Below are 22199 nucleotides of genomic sequence, written 5' to 3' on the forward strand. Positions count from 1 at the left end.
GCACAGTGAATTCTGTAGGCTTATACTCACGCATATTAAACATTTTATTTTAAGGAAATTTGAAAATCACTTACCTTTAAAATCGTCTCTTGGGCCTTGCATCTCCTTCTTGTTCATTTTTCTGTCAGTGCAGGAATTGTTATGGGCACCTTTGGAATTGTTTTCTAGGTAAGCTGAGCTTGTTCCTTTCTTGGAGGGATGAGGATCACAGAGTTTTGCATTAATCTTATAAAGCTCGAGGGCCTTAATGGCTGCTGCATTGTTATCCATACGGAGAAAAGTTGGACAGGAAGCACAAAACTCATTTGTGCAGGCTTCATTTCCACAGCCCTCAGTTAACTGGTGGTAGTAGCGCTCTATTAGATGCTTTGCAGCTGCTCGCTTCCTGTAGCAAACATTCAAACAGTAAGTACAAGGATTAGTAGAGCTTCCACATACAAAGCTCATTCAAAAGCATCAGCAATGCAGAGATTAGTCAGGCCCTGAAACACAAGATTTTTGTGTCAGAGGGGACACATTTGGTTTTTTTTTATTTGTTTTTAAATGTGGGATTCTCATCTTGACTAATACAAATACAATTTCAATTTGTAGGTCCTGTGTAAATGAAAGGTAAATCCCGTTTATGCACAGCTTTACATTCTAGAGTTACAGTGGTCACAATATCCTTTAGTTCTGAACAATCCTAATTGTCACTGAAAAAAAGGAGCCATTTAGAGGCAAAACAAGGCTGCAAGTGAAACAGAACTGGATCTCCTACAGGTGATTGAGTCTAATGAATAGTACTGAGGCATGGTTACCACTGACAAGGGGAAGCATGAAATGCAAACGCAGGCATTTACTTAGTGATACTATCAACATCACACCAATAAAATATAAATCCTTTAAAAAAAAATTAACAAGATTCCAGATAACTTATCAGATTTAGTCTATTTAAATCTATACAGAAAATGTTAATTAGTTAAACTGATGACAAAATCATTATTACGGATGAGCACAAGGCTGAGTATCTCTCTCCTCAGAGAGATATATGGTTCTCTAAAAAGTTCTGCTAAATCCTCAACTTTCTCCTGCAATCACACACAGCAAGTATGTATTTGAAGAATCACAACTGCATTTCTATACAAGTTAATGTGTTCAATACTACATATGCACACAAGAAAATTTAATAAGGTCACAGACTGAAACATGCAGATGGTAAAGAAATTGCTGGAAAGGTGCAGGTAACAGGGACAGAAGCATCAGCATGCAACACCAAGACTACCATAGCTGACCACATTTTGGAAAGGAAAGCTTTCACTTCATTTAAGAAAATGAGTTATTAATGAAAAGTATCAGCTATGAAGCGTTTCAAACGTTGGTATGGTGTAGCATGCAGGCTTTTTACTGAATTGTAATGATACTGTCTGATAAAAATTAGAACATGGGAAGCAGGATTTTTATCAGAAATTGAGATATTAAGATGCCATTCCAATGCTGATGCATGTACAGATTCTGCATAGAAGTGCTTGAGAACTGAAGTTCTAGACCCACTGGTCCCACTCAGCATCTGCTGCACCTAGCTATTAATACCGGACAGGTATGTATCAGACCTTCAATGCAGCTGCTTCAAAATATCCTCAAGTTCTGAAAGTAACTACTGAGGTGTATAGTATTTAGCAGTAACACCTTTGCTGCTTCCTTTTCACTCTTCAAGATCCCATGATCCCAGAGAAGAAAATAATTCTTACAAAGAAAATCATTACCTCAACATCCACCTGACCTTCCAAATGCCCCAGTGTGTTCCAAGAAAAAAAAACACTGAAGAGAAAGGTTTCCAAAGCAGTTCAAGATAGAGTGGAAGATCATAAAAAAAAAAAGGCAGCACCAGCAATATCAATACCATTACTGTATAAACAAAGAACACTGTATTCTGATCCAAAACCAATTCTAACTTCTCCAGTTTCTATATGAAGATTTAAGAAAACCTCTCTCTCCACATACATATATGTATCTTTCATGTTTCAGCTTTCAGTATAGAGGCTTTAATAAAAAAGTGTTTTAGCACAGCTTAGGCCAGTACATGATTTCACAGACTTCTACTCCTGAATGCCAAGATTTCATGCTTTCATTCTTGACTTTAAATCTGAAGGTATGGAATTACTGAGAGTGTGAAATACTGGCATTTGAAAGCAGGCAATATCAAGCTTTTACATGTAAGATATGTCTCTCTGGTATGCTCCCTTCTTTACCCCACTTGTGGCCTCTTCTATGTATTACCTTCACGCCTTCACAAAAGCTGTTTCTATCTCAAGTTGAAACTTACTGTTCCTTTAATTTTCATCCTTCTCTCTCACTGACCAGATTTTCCACAGTGCACAGAAAACAGCTCTTGGTCCATATACACATCATTTTAACTTTATCCTTCCTCATTGTATTTTCCTTATTTCTGCATTGCAGTCAACACGTAGATCACTTTTTTTTTCTCCCATAGTTTCCTGACCTATGTAATACAGCTACAAGTATTACAGAGATTATTTCTCACAGCTCTTCTGAGTATATATTAGGGATACAGGTGTGTAATTATTTACCTAAAACAGCTGGAGCTCTCATCCATACTAAATATATTGTGAAAACCTGACTAGTTCCCTAAGTAGGGAGAACCTTTATTTTCAAGCTGAAGAAATTGAGTGTTAGAGGAACACACATCTTTCTAGCTTACACAACATCTCATTTGTATGAAGTTATTTCAGTGTATAAACATGGATACAGTAACAACACAGGACTTAGTTGGGTCATATCCAAGGTGCCAGGAGACAAAACTAAACTTAGATTTATCTCCATTAATTTCTGCGGGACTTGGGATTTTGCATCCAATATTAACTACCAATTACTTCTTAAACTGTGCTATACCTACAGTAATACTGTTTGTACAAATGTCTTCATTTTGACTCAAGTTCTGTGAAATTCTATTAGACACAGAAGGTTCAACTGAAAGTTCGATTTTTTAAAAATTTTATTTTAAAAATCAACTATGGAGGTAACCATGACAATATACAGCAGTACCAGAACAGAGTAGTATCAAAATCTTCCCCCACCCCTACCTCTCCCCAGCAGCTGTTCCACAGACTCCTGACATGGCCTCAGATAAATTCAAGTAAAAAAAGAACAATAAAAGATGAAGACTTAAAGTAAGAATACACACCTAAGAAGGTAGAATAGAATTTAGTGAGCCTTCCACAAGGCTTACCCTCACTGAGGCCCATCCATGAAAGCACTTACAGAAAATGCAGTTACAAGTAAACCAATGTGTGACTTCACAGAACAATTAAGATACTCTATACAATACTGTCATTGGGTACTTGAGGAATGACAGTCATTCCCTTGTGCAAACAGGCCACACTTCCTTATATTTTTCAGAATAAAAAAGAAGTAGCATATCTTCTACATTCTTCAGAAGAGAAAATTTGATCTCTTTTTACATTCCCTTGCAGAAAACTTAAGTTCTTAACCTGAGGCATTAAAATTGGCTTATTAAGTGAGGGAATACAAAACTCCTCTCTACTCTTAGCTCAGGCTATGCTGTGAAGACTGCAGCTCCCTGTAACTTCTTACACAGGGATTCAGTAAAGAGTAACTTGTTCCTTTACAAACTCAGTGACTTGTTTGCTGCACATTATCACATGGACACATAATGTAGGCAAGGCTAAAGAGACACACTTGCATATACATCTTTGCAAAGACTCACACTGTTGTGGCACATCCAAGCACGAAACTGCACTGAAGTGGCTGTAAACATTTCATAGATGTATACATAGCATTAAGGATTCCTTCCCACACAGTGGGCTTTGTGCAACCTTCTCAAGCAAAACGTGCTACTTCAGTGAGGAAAGGCACTTAAACCAGATGTTATCTTCCTTCCCCAAAGCCCAAAAATGTCACAAGCATGCTTTTCTGATTAAAAAGAAATTAGTATTCACTGACCTTGTGGTACTTACAGAGAATACATCTTTAGGCTTTTTAATTGTTCTTTAACCATTACTTTGACTTTGTAATGTTAACACTGCCAAAACTGGAGTATCGCTGAGAACGTGTACCACTGAACTTCTGCCTTTCTAGATATGCAGGAAAAGTGCACTTGGCCACATTTTTGGTCATCAAAACAATTTCTGACTAAAAACTGTGTAACAAGGGACTTTATTTGTGTTTCTTGAACATCCGGGACTAAACACAGGAAAACGCTACATAAAAGGAAACTTTTGTGACAAAAAAAAGTTTCAACATTCAAGAAGTTTTGGGAAAAACTGAAGCATATGATTCTTTAAAAGTTCACCCACAAAGCAAAGAATTTGCATGTAAATTTCAAAACTTGACTACAGTGAAATTATCTGCATAAATGCACTGGCTTTGATTTAAGTTTACCTATATTTTATAAATACATATGGAGTTTTCACACTTTACTAGAATTATCAGTATGAAATGATATATTTCTGAATGGTTTCCACTTGGCACACAACTTCTATATTATTTCTACACAGAGCTCTCACAAGATGGGCAGTTTTAATAAGTGGAAATTTACAATCTCTTTTAACAGAACTATTAGGAATTCAGAAGTGCTCAAATGTTCATAAGCTATTTTGTTTCTTAATGAAAAAAATCCAACAAAACTATTTCTCTAGTTGCCATAAATGTCAATTTTTTTATTTGTCTTTTGGATAGGAAAAGATCAGGAACAGGTATTTTTAGCACTAACAGCAAAACAACTTTCAGTATATGCATTGGCAGGAGTTATAGAGACTTCTATGTATACCTGCAACAATTACACTTTAGAAATACAATGACCAGCAGATCAAAAACTTAAGAAAACAAGCATCAGTTACAGATGGACATCTTTGCAAAGTTAAATACTGCTTTCTGAGTTTCAGTTTCAACCTTTGCATGTTGGTTTCTGGATTCTGTTCAGTCACAGCAAGAACAGCAGTGCTAGGGAAGACAAGCTTCAGAAGACAAGCTTCCAGTAACAGCACTGCCCACACGGACCCTTTTGCAATGTCCTGTACGCCAAACTGCCAAACACCCCACCCAGAGCTGGAGCCAAGCCCTCTGTTCCAGCAGTGTTGTGACACCTTTTGCCTGCCTTGGCCACAGGCACTTCAGCAAATGTATGTTTCTAAACACAGACACACAGGGAGCTTGCGATTTCCAAACTTCATTGTTTTCATTGTGGAGAGCGCCAATAGCTGGAGTTCAGACTGTGAGTCTCATTGACCCCTACTGGCTTCACCCAAAGGACCTGCCCTTCCCACCATGTATTCTAGATCCACTGTGCCTTGGGGGAACATCAAGTACTGGCAAAGTCAGGCATGGCACTTCCTCAGGAAGGGCAAATCTCAGAAGAGAAAAGTTGTCTTGGCTTTACAGAGGAACACAGAGAGGTCAAGAACATGGTCAGCATGTATCTCAATCTTGTCTCAGACAAATTACCTTGCTACAGACCTATTACAAAAGCACCCTTCATTACCACCTTTTCCTCTTTAGGTTATTAGCTCCAGGACTCCACAGACATAATGTCCTTCCATAGACCCACCATACTCTTCTTGTTCTTATCTGTCCTTCTTAAAGTATGCAGGGTCTGTTGCCTATGTCATCCCTCCACCATTTAATTAGCCACAAAATTGGGAGATGAATAAAGTATCTATTCCACCTCAGCTTTTCAACCCAAGCAATTTCAGGAAAAAATCTTCAATTCTCCACCACCCAGAAGAAACCTACCGCCATTAAAGGTCTGAAGCCATGAAATAACTGATTATGGGGAAACAATTATCAGGCAACTACTAAAAGCAATCAGCATATGTAAATGGTATTGGGTTGTGTTTTAAATACTATGCTCACGCTCACAGAATCACTGTCTTTTGAAAAGGCTGGGCGAAATGTAGCCTTCATTTTAAAAGCCCATAGATTTATTTCACTACAAAGAAAAATTAACTTAGATTACTGCTGGAATAAACTTAGTAACAAGTTTAGGACTGACTGTAATTTTTAAACATCTTACAGTCTTTGAACAAATTTGTATTCTTGATAAAGTACATCAAAGTACAAAAGTATCAGTTGTTAAACTTCCACAGAATAATCATCTCTAACCACACAAAACATTCCACAGGCCTACAAATCTTGTTTTAAGTAAGGAGTCCTAAAACTAACACTTTGTACTTGGACTTTATTGGAAATAAATGACTAACAAATTCCACATACTTGCAGATATCTCTTGGTCTAGCATTTACATTCAGGACAAAAAAAAGAGGAGAAAATATTAAGCAAAATAAATATTCTTTAGCACCTTCATGTTGCTTTCCCTTGGTTAAAGAAGTCCTGGCACTTAAGCAAGTGCAACTAAACTTCATGTTCATCTCTACTGAACAAAGCTGAATTTTTCAAGTATGACATTTATATACAGTTTTGATCAGCAGCTCAAATAAAGGAGATTAACCTTAGCACTGCAGTGAGATGTCAAAAGACACAGACTGCAGTGAGATGTCAAAAGACACAGACTGCAGTGAGATGTCAAAAGACACAGACTGCAGTGAGATGTCAAAAGACACAGACTGCAGTGAGATGTCAAAAGACACAGACTGCAGTGAGATGTCAAAAGACACAGACTGCAGTGAGATGTCAAAAGACACAGACTGCAGTGAGATGTCAAAAGACACAGACTGCAGTGAGATGTCAAAAGACACAGACTGCAGTGAGATGTCAAAAGACACAGACTGCAGTGAGATGTCAAAAGACACAGACTGCAGTGAGATGTCAAAAGACACAGACTGCAGTGAGATGTCAAAAGACACAGACTGCAGTGAGATGTCAAAAGACACAGACTGCAGTGAGATGTCAAAAGACACAGACTGCAGTGAGATGTCAAAAGACACAGACTGCAGTGAGATGTCAAAAGACACAGACTGCAGTGAGATGTCAAAAGACACAGACTGCAGTGAGATGTCAAAAGACACAGACTGCAGTGAGATGTCAAAAGACACAGACTGCAGTGAGATGTCAAAAGACACAGACTGCAGTGAGATGTCAAAAGACACAGACTGCAGTGAGATGTCAAAAGACACAGACTGCAGTGAGATGTCAAAAGACACAGACTGCAGTGAGATGTCAAAAGACACAGACTGCAGTGAGATGTCAAAAGACACAGACTGCAGTGAGATGTCAAAAGACACAGACTGCAGTGAGATGTCAAAAGACACAGACTGCAGTGAGATGTCAAAAGACACAGACTGCAGTGAGATGTCAAAAGACACAGACTGCAGTGAGATGTCAAAAGACACAGACTGCAGTGAGATGTCAAAAGACACAGACTGCAGTGAGATGTCAAAAGACACAGACTGCAGTGAGATGTCAAAAGACACAGACTGCAGTGAGATGTCAAAAGACACAGACTGCAGTGAGATGTCAAAAGACACAGACTGCAGTGAGATGTCAAAAGACACAGACTGCAGTGAGATGTCAAAAGACACAGACTGCAGTGAGATGTCAAAAGACACAGACTGCAGTGAGATGTCAAAAGACACAGACTGCAGTGAGATGTCAAAAGACACAGACTGCAGTGAGATGTCAAAAGACACAGACTGCAGTGAGATGTCAAAAGACACAGACTGCAGTGAGATGTCAAAAGACACAGACTGCAGTGAGATGTCAAAAGACACAGACTGCAGTGAGATGTCAAAAGACACAGACTGCAGTGAGATGTCAAAAGACACAGACTGCAGTGAGATGTCAAAAGACACAGACTGCAGTGAGATGTCAAAAGACACAGACTGCAGTGAGATGTCAAAAGACACAGACAATACATTGGAGACATTGACTCAGATTACACAGAAGGTCTACAGATTATCAACACATGGACCACCAGAACATCTGAATACAAAATGTGATATAAGAAACAAATTTCAGACAAAAAAACTGATCTAAGAAGAGGATTGACCATTGCAACATGTAAGACTGACCTGCAAAGTAGATACCTCAAACTTATACTTTCCTTGTACAATAAGAAAAAGTGGTCAAATAAAAGAGACAATCACAAAACTATGTTTTCAAGCCATTAAAAACTCCAGAATACTTTTAAGCTTCCACAACAGCCTTTGTTTTATTATGTCTTCTTTCTGCACGCTGTACTAGAAGGATGACTATGATCACATAGAAACCAAGTGTAAGTAGTATTTAAACACCTGAGTTGCCAGTTTAAGAACAGTCTAGCATTTGTCTAGGATTAGACAAGTCCAGAGAGTAATAGCTCCTCTTAAAGCTTTCTCTTTATTTTTAAGTGTTAACATATATAGCATCCTCCAGGCTCCACTGGAACCAAGGTCTATAATACAATTGGTTCAGTTATATTTTCTAGTGAAAAATCTGAAATTCCTTTTCTTTCAAATCATTCCAAAACTCATCAACTTATCTTACTGCTTTTTGCTCTATGAAGCAAAGGTTATAAACAGACAATTGTAACTTAAGTGGTTGATAAATTCAAGAAAGCAGTAATTCTTGAATAGAGACAATGTGGTCTTATCAACTGATGAAGTTTTTTCTTTCTCAAGGGAATCACTGCCTGGCCAAAGGATGTGTTGCGAAAGGCTCCAAGATTTTTTATTTTTTTAATTTATCCTAGGCAGATCACAGTATAACACATTGCAAGGCAGGAAGTGTACACAAAGTCATTTTTTTAAACCTTTTCCTTCCAAGAATGACAATAAAACAAGCAGCCAATACCAGAAAAATCCCTATGTGGCAAGGTATTGATGTAGAAGTCATGATCAGTATATCCCACACCTATGCTATGCAAACTGACCTGTGTTTTCAACTACAAAGAAAGTAAATCTAAGGCATTCTATGTCTAGAAATCACTAGGATATCATCTGAAAGTATGTAACATGAAAGATACTAATATTTATACAGTTACTGTATATACAATGTGCAACAATTGCAATGTTTTTCTGGCCTATCTTGAAACATCTGTAACATTTTACTTTGCCATTCTTTCAAGGGAAATAAACTAGCCATCACTCCAATGTGAGATGACTATACATCAACTGTAACTGTAACATTTTAAACAGGGGGGGAAAGAGGTGTATTCAACAACTTTGAAGAGAGGTTTCAAATTACAAAGCATTCCATCCTCAAAACCAGAAAGACGAACACACAGAAAGCCTGTACACAGAAAGCCAAACTTGTGCCTTGATATGACAATATACAATACACAGAATCAAAATATGCAAATTGACAAGAAATCAAGTTATCAGTGAAGAAAAGTTAGTGCTAAAGAGGTCTTAAAGCTATACTAATTGAAGCCAAAAATTAATGCAGACCTGTGACAGGAGATGCTGCTGATCTTAGTAATTCAAAGCCATGAATGAATGCTATGGAAAGAAAAGACTTCTCACTGAACTAGCACCCAGATGCTCATCATACAGGGGCAGAACTTGAAAAGCCTGGGATAAGTGGAATTTATCCATGGAAGAATTTGCTGCACAAGAATTTGAAAGAGTCAGTATATTTTTTACATTCAATTTAAATTCACATGGGTGAAACATGTGACTATGCTCTTGGTATAAAGCTTCACAAAGCAAAACAAAGAAACAAATAAAGCAATTATATCAGCAAACCAGGACAAAACCAAACATTTATTATGCAAATAAAACTCGTACTTAAGCCACTGTATTGCAGGCATATAAATAACATAGTAACTATTTCAGCTACACAGTAGGCTTGCAGATCACACTGTATTACTCAGCCTCCCCTTCCACTTTGTGGCAAGAGCAACTAGACAGCAGGACTGCAGAAATTCTCTGCAATGGCTGGTAGACACAGAGATTTGGTTTCACAAAATTCAGTTTTGCAAGTATATTGCACATGAATACTGAATAACTACTATTCAGACAAATACGTGAAACTCTAGAACTTGGCTGGCTTATATGTATTTTAGACAGAGAAGCAACTCTGCACCAAAAAAAAATTAAATTTGGCTTTCGTACAGAAAAGCTTGTTACTGTAAATTATTTTTTCAGGGTCTGTTTTACGAATGACAAAAAATTCTTAGACGGCTAGAAGGATGAATGGGACTGCCTTTTCCTTCTGATTTATCCTAGGTCCTTTTTTGAGTCTTTGTTTCACAGCAGTTAAGATGCTTGTTTTTGACATGTCTTTCCTTACAATGTGTATAAAGCAGTTGTTCAATTGACAATATCCAGAGTGGACTACAGCCAGTCTGCAGTTTGATCTCCCTGGTGTGTCTAGGTCAGGGAAACAAAAGAACAGAACTCAACTTGCTGCAGAAGCAATAAAACACAATGCAGGAAGGGCTGCTACTGCAGTAGAACAGAGCATGTTTTTTGCCCTGCAACCTCTGTCTCTTAACAGATGTCCACATAGTGACAGCCAATCACCTCTCAGGTCTGGATTACTGCAACTTTTACTCCTATGAAAGCAGCTAGACAGCATTTCTGTAATAGATGGCATAGAAGAGAGAAAAGCAAATTCCTTGTCCTAAGGAAAATGCTCCTGCTAGTGCAAGAGAAGACTTCAGTGAAGTGAATTGCTAAAAGAACACAGGGAATATATTTCTTGTTTCCTTTTCACCATTTCCATGGTTATGTATGCAGTCCCATGTGGAGGGGCTCACCTCAGCTTTGCTCCTCCCGAAGTTGGGCAGCTACAGCAGAAAAATCCTTGAGCAATTCACATTATGTTCCTCACCTGCAAAGTATCCTGAAACTGGCATTCAGACACAGTGCTAAAATGCTAGATTACTCAGGGGGAGGGTGTGGAGGAGACAGTTTAACGTCAGAGAAGCAGTTCATAGCAGAAAAGAAAGAAATCCAGATCTTTAGAAGCCTCGGACAGTCCTCTAATCACTAGGCTACACTCCCTCTATTACTTTGAAACTTGTGCTGTAAGCCAGAAAATAAAAAAAAAAGTTTGTGGTTTCCCCTACTTGAATTCTATGACCGGGCAGTTAGAACAACTAGAGAAGAATCTGTTTGCTAACTCACAGATGAATGAAGTCTCAAATAACTTTACTTTAAAAAAATGCCCCTCTCGTTCCTAAAACTCTTTTGAATTTGAAACAAAGATGTTAGTCTGTCACAACAATCTTGTTTCTAGTTTATGTTAACTTCTAGGCTAATGAAGACAAAGAAGGTTCAGAATTGTGAGCAAGATGCTACATGAGTATTGTTTAGTGAAAGCAAATTAAGTCAGGTTTTCTTTTTTCTTAGTTCATCAATTTATCAGCCACAACAGATATTAGCAGCAAGCACTGTGCCTTAGTGCTAAAGTATCTCCAAAACCCATGCAAGATGCTAGTGAATAGCAGATGGAATTTACACCCCTACTGTCAAGTCTGAATATAGGTCTGGAGATTTCTGACACTGTATTATGCTACCATCTACTGGTTCACATTAAATTAAACCTCTGAATTTTCCTTTCAACCCATTTAACCTCAAAAAAAGCATCACAATTTCTACAGAGGCTTAAAATTATTTTTCCATAGCAAAATTCTAATTCAGAATTTCCTAACGTGATTCCACAATTATAGTCAGCATTTGTCTTGTATTTTTTTTTTCCTGAAGTGCAAAACTAACCGCTACAGATGTTAAAATTTAAGCAAAATACAACAAACTCATACACTCATGTACTTACATTCGGCTAGTTTCAATGTTTTCAGAGTGAGGTTCTCCTGGTGATCTGCAAATACAGATAAAAACAAAAAAGGCTTAAGATTTAAGTCACTACTATATGAAGAGTTCAGAAAGGCAGAAAATGATGTTAACACATTATTGCTACTAAAAGCATCAAGCCTCAAGCATTTACATGTTAAATTTGTTTCAAATGCTATGGACAGTTTATAACACAAAACCTGACAACATAATCAAGCCAAATTTCTAAGAAGGACAGCACTTTACCCCCACATATTATGCAACAGCAGCTGCTAGGGAAGAGCTCTGCTGGCAGCACCTCAGTACACTGGTTGGATAGTGCACCAGTTCTAGGTCAATTTTTCATACCCATTTCTGTGACCAAAATATATACTCAGCTTATCAGTGATCAGCTGTTAGAAACAGATTCTCTACACAGCTGGACTCTTAAGAAGCAGCAGCTTTGAAGTGGGTGTCAACAGAATCTCAAAGCAAATTTCATGTCTGTCTACTTGAATTTATGGACATAATCTCACAGGCAGTTTTCTGTTTCTTCCTTCCAGCTAACAGGTCAGCCAGTAATATTCAGAAAGTGTTATTGCCTGGCATTTTTGAACAAAAACAGCACCTGTGTTCAGCTGGCCAACTACCTTGACTTAATTTACAGACTTCTAAGGGGTGTACATCCATATTAACTTATGTAGGCTAACTCATAGCTGTTTAGCTCCTTCTTATTTCCATCTTCCTGATTCAAGAAGTTAACATTTAGTTTATTATTTTTAGAATGGACTTTTTTTCCCCCTCTGCCCAGGGAGTTTTCAGCCACATGAGTTTGTAGCTGGATAAGCCAGAAAACAAGGGAGTATATATGCATCAGTTTTGACTTCAGTCACCTTATGCTGCCTTCAAATTATACCCTGAAGCACCTTATTCAATCTTCACTTGGGTATAGGTTTTGGTACAGTTGACCACACTGGATATATTGCATAAGGAGCAGAAACAGAGCACAGCCACTATAGCGAAATTCTGTAGTTACACAAGCAAAATAAAATTTTTCATGTCAGAACTTTCTGAAAAGATAAGAAAGGTAAAATCTTCAAATAGAACTCACTTTGTAGGTTTCAACAATTTGCTGCTAGGGGACTTCAGTTAGCACAGCCAAGCAGGCTTTGTCATAGCTTTACTGGGAAAATTTTTGTTTCTAGGAATAGAATTTCTAGAATTTCTCTACTTCTTGTATGACTATCTATACTATTCTAAACCTTACTGGAAATCTCCACTTGTAGCCAGGTACATTTCCTTTTTTAACTCTGCTTCGTTGTGCTACCTTACAAGATGGTCTCCTATTAAGGCCTGGATTGTTCTCAGAATTCTCTATTACAGTCTTAGTTCCTGTAGTGACATTGCAGATTTTTTTGGATTTTACCAAACGTTTTAAGAAATCCAGTGCCTAGAAAGCATTTCTGACAAACAGCTTAAAATTCCTAGGCTAGCTGGACAGGCTGTGCAATGACAGTTGATGCAGAACACATGAATTTCTTTGCTTATACTTCACTACAGTTTTTAAGTCAACTGACACCAGGGATGAAATTCTGAACTTAGTATCCAACAAACATTACACTCAATACTCAAAATGAAAGTATCCTCTAATTGGAAAATAACATAAAAACTGCCCAGTTGCAACTTTTGCTCTCTATTTGTCCATCTGAACTATGTTCCCCTTACTCAACGACATTCAGAATTCAGCAATAGTTGCTGACAAGACAAATGCTCACAAGCAAAACAATTTCATTTCCCTTCAACTCCAGTGACCAACCCAAGTCATTAAAAAGTTAGCAGAAAGATCGTCAGCTTTTTTTTTTTTTGATTGTTCACCTAAATGTGTAAACGCTGTAAGCCATATAATCCGACAAGCCATAGAAAGAAGAATGTTTATGTTCATACTGGCTATCTCCTCTATGCACATCCAGGACTTCAGAAACTGACAGCAAAGAGCTTGGAAGTTTGAGCTGTCTCCATCTTTCAGTCACAGGAAACAGAACAAAATGAAGCTTTAAGGTAAGAGGAGGAAGCTTCTTTCGGTATGAGTAGTGCTTAAAGTTGCTAGGAAAAAAATACGAACTAAACAGTGGTAGTAAAAAAAAGCAAGGGTATTAATCACTTTGACCCTTTAAAATACACAGCAGCATAAAAAAAAACTACAGAAAGAGTAGATCGGCATCTAAATTTTACATGTAAAAAGGTAGGCTATTAATCTGCAGTACAGACATGTAAATGCAGCTATCAGTATGTCCAAAAAAATCTTTTCCTATCCTTATGTGTGATTTTTACCTGGGCTTTGAACAGACAGTGCAGTTCAGCACATGCTGTTCTGGAAAACCAAATTTTCTCTAACATGAGCAGACTTACTATAACTACAATTTACAGAACTATAAAATCCAGTTAAGTGCATTAAAACGTTTCAAATGACAATATAAGCACCAAATAAAATGAGCTTTCAGTACGATTAAAACAATGTGGAAGATTGACCTAATTACAGGAATTCTAGTTGTATATTGAGAAGCTATTTATTCTGTAATATCAAATTGTTTACAAACAAGATACCTTATTATTCCTATGATCAGGCAACAGTACTGAAAAACTATATAGTATGGCAAGACATCCTTTCATCATGCTTAAAATCTGAAACGAGTTCTGTTCAGAGAAAAATCTCAATGCAAATGCTATTATAAATTTCAGCTTTGAATTAGATTGTAGATACTGATCACAAGACACCATCCAATCTGAACACTGCAGTATGAGCTAGCAAATTCAAATTGCAGCTCACTTTCAATAACATAGGGAACAGCTTCTCCATTCTGCAAGCCACTACTTTTACCTCCACTCTACCTCCCTAGAAAAGTTAAGGTACGCAAGCCTACAGCTTTTAACATCATCAAGCCTCCTGGACAAGTATTTTAAAAAAATGAACAAGTTGCTTAAACAAGTATGTTAAGCAATTTATACAGAATTTCAGTATGACAGTAAAAAACCCACCAGGGACTTTTAAGTGATTGTATCACTTTCAAGAGTGACAGCACAGAGCATCACAGTGCTCACATTCCATAAAGCAGGCAGGGACAAGCTAATTAAGCTTTGAAATCACTCTAAACAAGAGGATAAGTCAATTTTGCCAGCTGACTTATCTTAAACAAATAATATACCTTAATACTATATAAAAAAACTAAACTTCAGGCCATACAACTGAAATACTTTTAAAATAACACTGAACTAAGTATTTCCTGAGAAATGACACAATACACCTCATGCTTACCTTTTACAAGCTGTGGCCATTCGGTGACATCAGGGTGATCACAATTGAGTCACTGATTAAAAATGAGTTGTCACACCAGTCCTGTATCACGCTGGGCTAAGCATAAGCTCAACAAGTCTAAATAAGTAAAAATAATTTAGTTAAAAGTCCTTCCAAATTATTTTCAGCCAGTCCACTAAAAAAACATAAAGAACAAAAATACTGATGCTAAGCACTGTTTTATCTGTGAGATTAAGACCTATTGCACAAAAATCAGTTCATTTAATGGCATTCTAAGAATTGTAGAGTAACTCACTACAGTATACTCAACTAGTGAGCTTGAAAATTCATCAACTTATTTCTAGCCTCTCTAAAAACCAAGCCCAAATCTCTCCGACCAGTGGAAAGCACCTGACATCAAAACAACAAGCATTTAAAAATGTGGAAGCATGTGCACAAATACGAACTCTAAGTTCTACAATAAAATTCTATTAGTTTTTTCTCTGCTACAACTCAATTAATGCTGATTCCTAGCAAGGCTTTGTATTGCCAGGGAGCAACATGTAACTTGTTTTTGAGTGCCTCTCCCCAGAACTAAGCAAGCTAAAGCAATGCAAGTTTTAGAGGAGCAACTTTTGCTATCTGCAGCCAGACTTTTAGGCTCTTTGCTCCATTTATGCCACATGTACTCTGTCCTCTCCCCTAAATTTTCAAAAGTGTGTTTTACCTGTCAATTGTTTCCTGTGATCTGGCTCCACCGGTATAAACTGAAGGGTTGGTCCTTTACTTTGTCACGCAGGTGGCAGCCAATGATCACTCAGCAATACTCCTGCCCAGAGCGCCCTGGGACCACCCCAGCTGATTACTGCCATGGCTGAAAAGGAACCAGTTAGTATCTTACCTACTGCTAATATCTACTCTAAACTAAAATTAACTGATAAAAGTATTTCCAACCATAAACCTCAACACTCAATTCACCACATTCTTTTTCCCACCCAAGTTCTTAGATGCACTTGATAAAGCCTGTAAAGAAAAAAGGCCTCTGATAGTCAGATCATGACCTGCATTATTCACTTTCTGTTAAAGAGTTTTGATTAAAATGGAAACGTAATTGTTGTATTTAAAAAATAAAATGCTGCATTACTTCCTCTAAACAGCTGGTGTCTGAGAAGTTTATTCCTGTGGGTCTAACCCAGATGAAACCCCACATTTGTAGGCTGCCATGCAGCAGAAGCTTCATAGAGAAGCAAGGCGCACAAATGCTAGCAAGGTATTGGGGGCACACCGGCAGCTCTCTACCAATGCCTGCAGTCACAGTGCTCTCGTGCAAATACTAAGAGAGCACGGGTTTAAATGTTTCAGGAAAGAAAGCTTTCGTGCTTCAGTCCAACCTACTGCTAACGTCTTTCAATAAGGTTTTATGCCTCAGGAGCAATCAAGGATACTCACACTAATTTGTATTTGTTAACTTGCTGGAGACAAAAATCACCCATCAGAAAGCAAGGCCCAGGATTTTCTAATGTTTGCCAGAAAAGCTGCTGACTTATGCTATTTCACTACAACTTGCTGTTCTGCTACAAATTCTGCAACAGAACAAAATTTGTATTAGTTTTGCAATGGAGCTTATCAGGTACATAACTTGAGGCAGAAAATGTGTCACAACTATTTTAACACCAGTAATATTTGAGTCTTCTCATACAAACACAAGTTCAGCTGTCATAAGTAAAAAGAAGCAGGTTACCAAAAACCTCCAAAACAAACCAGAGGTTTTCTAGTACCTATGTTCCACAGGTACAAATTGTCAAAGTTTAACTGAGTCAATGCTAGAAAAAGTCAGTTGGAAAGGCTCTTCATTTGTCAACATTAAATGACAAATAGGGTAAAGATTTTCTAATTAGTGTTTGCTGACCATCAGCTGCACAGAAAAGCAAACAGCTGTCCTGAAGGGTCAAACTCTCAAACATGCCCTAGCCCAGACAATGGCTAGCACCTGTGAATGTGCTAACCTGGACAGTTCCTGGGGTCCAGATGGTCAACATAAAAGTATAGCACATGTGATTAACATTGTAAGCATCTGTGAATGGGCAAGCCTGGACACTTTCTGGGGTCCAGTAAACATGTATCACATGTAATTAACTTTGCAGCACAGCTGTGAACTGTGGGTGCCCCTAGCCATGTTTGATTATGCCCCATCCTATGGGTCCAGTTATCAGGGTTCTGTGTTACCAAAGGGCATTAATTGTCTTGGGATAGTATTTAAACCAGCCAAGAAATCAGGCAGCTTGCCTTGTTCTCACCCAGAGAGCAACTAGAGCCAAATGCTGCTGGAGTAGCAGCTGAGGGCCTGCTTACCACAGAGATAAGAGCCAAATGCTGCCTGAGTAGCAGCTGAAGAACCTGTTCTAGCAGACCAACAACTTCACCCAGGCCTTGCACCTGGACCAAGGCAGAAAGGGGAAAATCTCCAAGGGAACTGAACCCTAGAAGAGGCCACAGTCCAGTGACTGGGCATGACAAGAGAGAGCCCCCCCTAGCCCTCTCTAAGCCAAGGACTGCTTGAATTATAGCCAAAGCATCTGGCAAGATACCAGACAGAGGAGCAAGTTGTGAGTCTCCAGTCTGTCATGGAATCCCATTTGTGGGAAACCACAGATCACAGCACCTGTATTTCCAGTCTGAATTGCTGTATTAGAAATGTTAGATCTGTGCTTAAATCATTTAACTGTCTATAATATTTTGAGTGTAAATCCCGCAGCCTGCGGATACATTTTGTAAATCAGTTACGGTGGTGTCTGAAGATACCACCGCCAGGAAATATTAACTTAAAATATATAAAAATATACATTTTTATTACAACAGCAAAGCCCAAGATGCTGATGTAAAACTTAGAAATCTTAGAACACTGCTTATCGCATTCTGATAAAGACCTGACAATGTCCATTTTCAGGCAAACGCTAGCATTAAAGGAACAGATAGCTATTCTTCTGAAGTTAAATCTAAATTCTTGCTGCTTTCTGAACTGATGTGAAATGTCTCTCTAAAAATGCATTTAAAACCAAACAATGCTTCTAGCTCTTTACCCAAGTAACTTCTAGTAAGGTGGTCAAAGACGACAATGCTGTAGTCTCTAATGCCTTGCTGGTTGGGAAACCCACTTTGCTGAAGCACAAATTCATGTTCTGGAGTGTACCAAGTCAATCACTCTCTACCTCTATCACCTAGACAAAGCTAATTACTGTACTCTTTTGTTCAAATGTAAACATGTTAGTATAGTCTGACAGTAACTGTAGTAAAAAAATGGGTTTACTGAGGCTGTTTCATGTGGGAGGAGAGAAGCCATGAACATGTCAACAGTGAAAGAACACATGAAGTCTTGGTGCTAGATTAAGAAAAACAACAACAACAAAACATCAATCAGATTTTGAAATGTTAAAGAGTATGCACTGAGATGGTGTATTGGGTTTGGCTGACCTGGAGTTAATTCTCCCCAGACCATCTTTCCAGTGCTGCATTTTGCTTTGCAGTGATGTAGCTGGGTGTTGATAACAGTGTTTTGGCTACACCTGAGCCAGGCACTAAGGCTGTGCTTTTCCAGCATTCTCCCCCCCAGACAGTAAGCTGAGGGTTGGGCCAGTTGACCCAAACTGACTAAAGGGGTATTGCATGTCATATGAGGTTCTCTCTCTTCTACTCTGCCCTGGTGAGACCTCACCTGGAATACTGTGTCCAGTTTTGGGCTCCCCAGTTCAAGAAGGACAAGGGTCTGCTGGAGAGAGTCCCAACAGAGAGCTACAAGGATGATTAAGGGACTGGAGCATGTGCCCTACTGGGAGAGTCTGAGAGCCCTGGGGCTTTTTAGTCCGGAGAAGACTGAGAGGGGATTTAATAAATGTTTATAAATATCTGAGGGCTGAGTGTCAAAAGGGAGAGGACAGGCTCTTCTCTGTTGCACCCTGTGATAGGACAAGGGGTAATGGATATAAACTACAGCACAGGAGGTTCCACCTGAACATGAGAAGGAACTTCTTCACTGTGAGGGTCACAGAGCACTGCAACAGGCTGCCCAGAGAGGTTGTGGAGTGTCCTTCTCTGGAGACTTTCAAGACCCATCTGGATATGTTCCTGTGAGACCTGTGCTATATTCTATGGTCCTGCTCTGGCAGAGGGGTTGGACTCGATCTTTGAAGGTCCCTTCCAACCCCTAACATCCTATGATCCTATGATGTCAGGTCAGATATAAAAAAGCTAAGTGAAAGAAAGAAGTGTGGGGACATTCGTTGATGGCATCTGTGCTCCAGAGCAACTGCTATGTGTATTGGAGTCCTGCTTCCCAGGAGTGACCAAAACATCATCTTGATGGAAGTAGAGAATAACATCTTTGCTTTTACTTCAGCTTTGCATTTTATTAAGTTACTTCTATCCTGACTCCTGTGCTTTCGTTGTATTTTCCCTATTCCCTGTCCATCTAACAAGGGAAATGATAGAGCAGCTTTGGTGGGCATCTGGCCACCAGCCAGGGCCAAACCACTAAAGGTAGCAGCTCCACAATCACAGTCAAGACAAGTCTGTGCCCAGGCCTGACACTGTTAATCAGATTTACCACATCACTGAACATAGTACCTACAACAGCTCTGTGAAGAGGTACTTATCTGAACCAGTATGAACCTCACAGAGTTGTTAACTCAAAATCTGTAGTGAAGTTCATATCTACCAGATGAACTTCTTGTGGCTCAGAGCTCTGACTGAGGTAGTTGCATCATTTCCAATCTGTTATGCGATACCTTAAAATGACATTTACTCTACTGACATCTAAAGACCTCATGCTAGTGTTCAACAATCCAAATGCAAGAAAACTTAATGAATTATATTTCCCCTCTATCTTCTCATTCTACCTTCCCCACCTATCCTTGCTGCCACTCCTGTAGAACAGGATGACTGCAAGGACTCCCTAGCACAGATGAGAGAATTGTTTCTAAAGCCTTATTCAATCATCAGAGTTCCATCTGCTGGCAGAGGCCAGCATGTTGAAACCTGGGGTGGGTGGTGAAGGAGACTGCCATCAAAGATCCCTTATTCTGAACCTAGTTTGAACAACAGATCTAGATTGACTGCTGGATCCAAGCAAGGCAGAAAAAAAAAAAAAAACTGGTAAGAGTCAAACAACATTACTCTATCAAGAAAGGGAAACCACACTGATAAATACACTAACATCTTGGAAAAGGGCAATATGAAGAATAAGAAACTGCTTTTCTGTCACAGGCACAACTTTATAGAAAATCAAAGCAAAACCAAAAATAATTCTGGATGTAACTTACCTTTTAGAAGGTAGGAACAGCAGCCCCAGATCAGATATTTATTACTCAGATTTCTCTGGTCTTTACTGTCACGATTAGCATGGCTTACAGTTTAGGCTTTCACAAACACACAGAGCAGCTGAAGGTATCACACAAAGTTTATCTGTGATGTATGCCCTAGAAACCTGAGATGGCTGCCAGGCAATTTAGGACTGGGCAAGCTCCAATACAGACAGATCTCTATCTGCCTAGTGACTACAAGACTGCAACAACTTCTCTTGGAACTGACAAGAAAGTACACAAGATCCATGACTTTTTACTACATATCTTAAGAATCCTGTGTCGCTCAGAATAGCCTTTGTCAAGAAGAAACAGGATGAGCAAGGTTTATGCAGTATTTGAGACAAAGCCCATTTCTCTGAGGTGGTAAAGATGTAGATTTTCTGAAAAGAATGTTCCTATCAATTAAAAAAGGAGGAAATTAATAATAAACATGTGAAAAAGACATTAGAAACTAAGTTTCCATGCATAAAAGGATCTAAAAGCAACTTTGTTGCATAGCCTGGTAAGGTCTTTATATTTCATTTAATCTTGAGAGTCTGGAACCACAAACACAAGCCAAGAAGAGGTCCCCAGGTTCAACATACAGAACCTAAAGCTACACCATAAAAAACTAAGTACCTACTTGTTAGCAGTCAAAAAATAAAGCCAGAGCACTTCCAGCTACAAATTATTTAATTGAAAGTTGTCACTTACTTGGATTTCCTATACCCATTATTTCCCTTGTGTTATTTGATGTTCATTTTCTGTGACAGCACAGCAATCTGGCAGCTGACCCCCAGGATGTGACATTTAGGAAGGTCTCCAAAAGTTACAACACTTCTAATTTAAACTGTAACTTCTTGTCTACCTTAGTGAAGCATGGGTGCCCCAGGAAGTAGCATTTTTAAGAACCTAAGTTTCCAATTTCAAGTATCCACCTAAGTAATCTCGAATTCAAGTTCTTTTACAATTCTCTTTTTGACACATGATCTAATGAAAATGGGGGTGAATTACTTGTACAAAGTACCACCATGATTTTTCTTTACCTATCAGTGCCAGAATTTAGGTTGCTTAATTAAAAAAAAAAGTCACCATCTCTCTCAAGAAAGCACACCTAAAGACAGCTTTTATACGTTTGCTGAAGAATCCCTCTCAATTGCCCAAGAATTACTTTTCATACATTCCTGGAATGACTGAGTACCATGGTGAAATGGGCAGTTATCTATACAGTAAAAAGTACCCTCAGAACCACCCTAGCTAGCTTACTACTTAAAAACTAAAACCCAAAAAACAAATAAACAAAACCAACCCCATAACCCTGACAACTAGTAAGAAAGCTGGCCTTTTACAACTTGGACTAATTCAGTTGTCCTAGAGAAGTTGTAGGATATTCACCAAATCCTAGTATTTGCAAACTCCCTCAGTTCAATCCTATCTGTTATTTGCAGGAAAAACAATTAAAATAAATGGAATACACTACTTGAGATTTAATTTCTTAATGATGTTGGAAACATCAATTATTTGTTGCCTGCATACTGCTTCCAACACAAAGAAGATGAAAAGACATTAAGACTACAGAAGTTTTTTTCATACAATAGGTCAAATCATCAATAATCCTAAAGTAAAATAAACCAGCCACTAATAAAATCTGATCACATAAGTTAATGAAGCTGTAAAACAACAGTAGTAAGGCATCTATACAATTTTTTTGCCCAGCGTCTGGTAAGCCAATAAAGATAAAATTCACACAGTGAGAAGACCAAAAGAATTTGGTTCTATCCCAGAAGATGGCAGGCACCTAGAATAACCAAGGCAGGCACCTAGAGTAACCAAGGCAGGCACCTAGAGTAACCAAGGCAGGCACCTAGAGTAACCAAGGCAGGCACCTAGAGTAACCAAGGCAGG

General features: G+C 38.5%; 1 protein-coding gene across 1 annotated transcript in view; it reads right to left on the reverse strand.

The window, feature by feature from the left end:
- Nucleotides 1-11695, reverse strand: part of UBE3A (ubiquitin protein ligase E3A) — a 38236-nt gene extending 26541 nt beyond the window's left edge. The window contains exons 1-2 of the mRNA XM_054390545.1: nt 11671-11695; nt 75-385 (exon numbers count right to left, since the gene is read on the reverse strand). Coding sequence (XP_054246520.1) covers nt 75-385; nt 11671-11672 — 313 coding nt within the window. The 5' untranslated portion in view covers nt 11673-11695. The remainder of the gene's footprint in view (nt 1-74; nt 386-11670) is intronic.
- Between the last annotated feature and the right edge of the window lie 10504 nt (nt 11696-22199).

This window comes from Indicator indicator, chromosome 1 (assembly GCF_027791375.1).
Source record: "Indicator indicator isolate 239-I01 chromosome 1, UM_Iind_1.1, whole genome shotgun sequence".
Lineage (NCBI taxonomy): Eukaryota > Metazoa > Chordata > Aves > Piciformes > Indicatoridae > Indicator > Indicator indicator.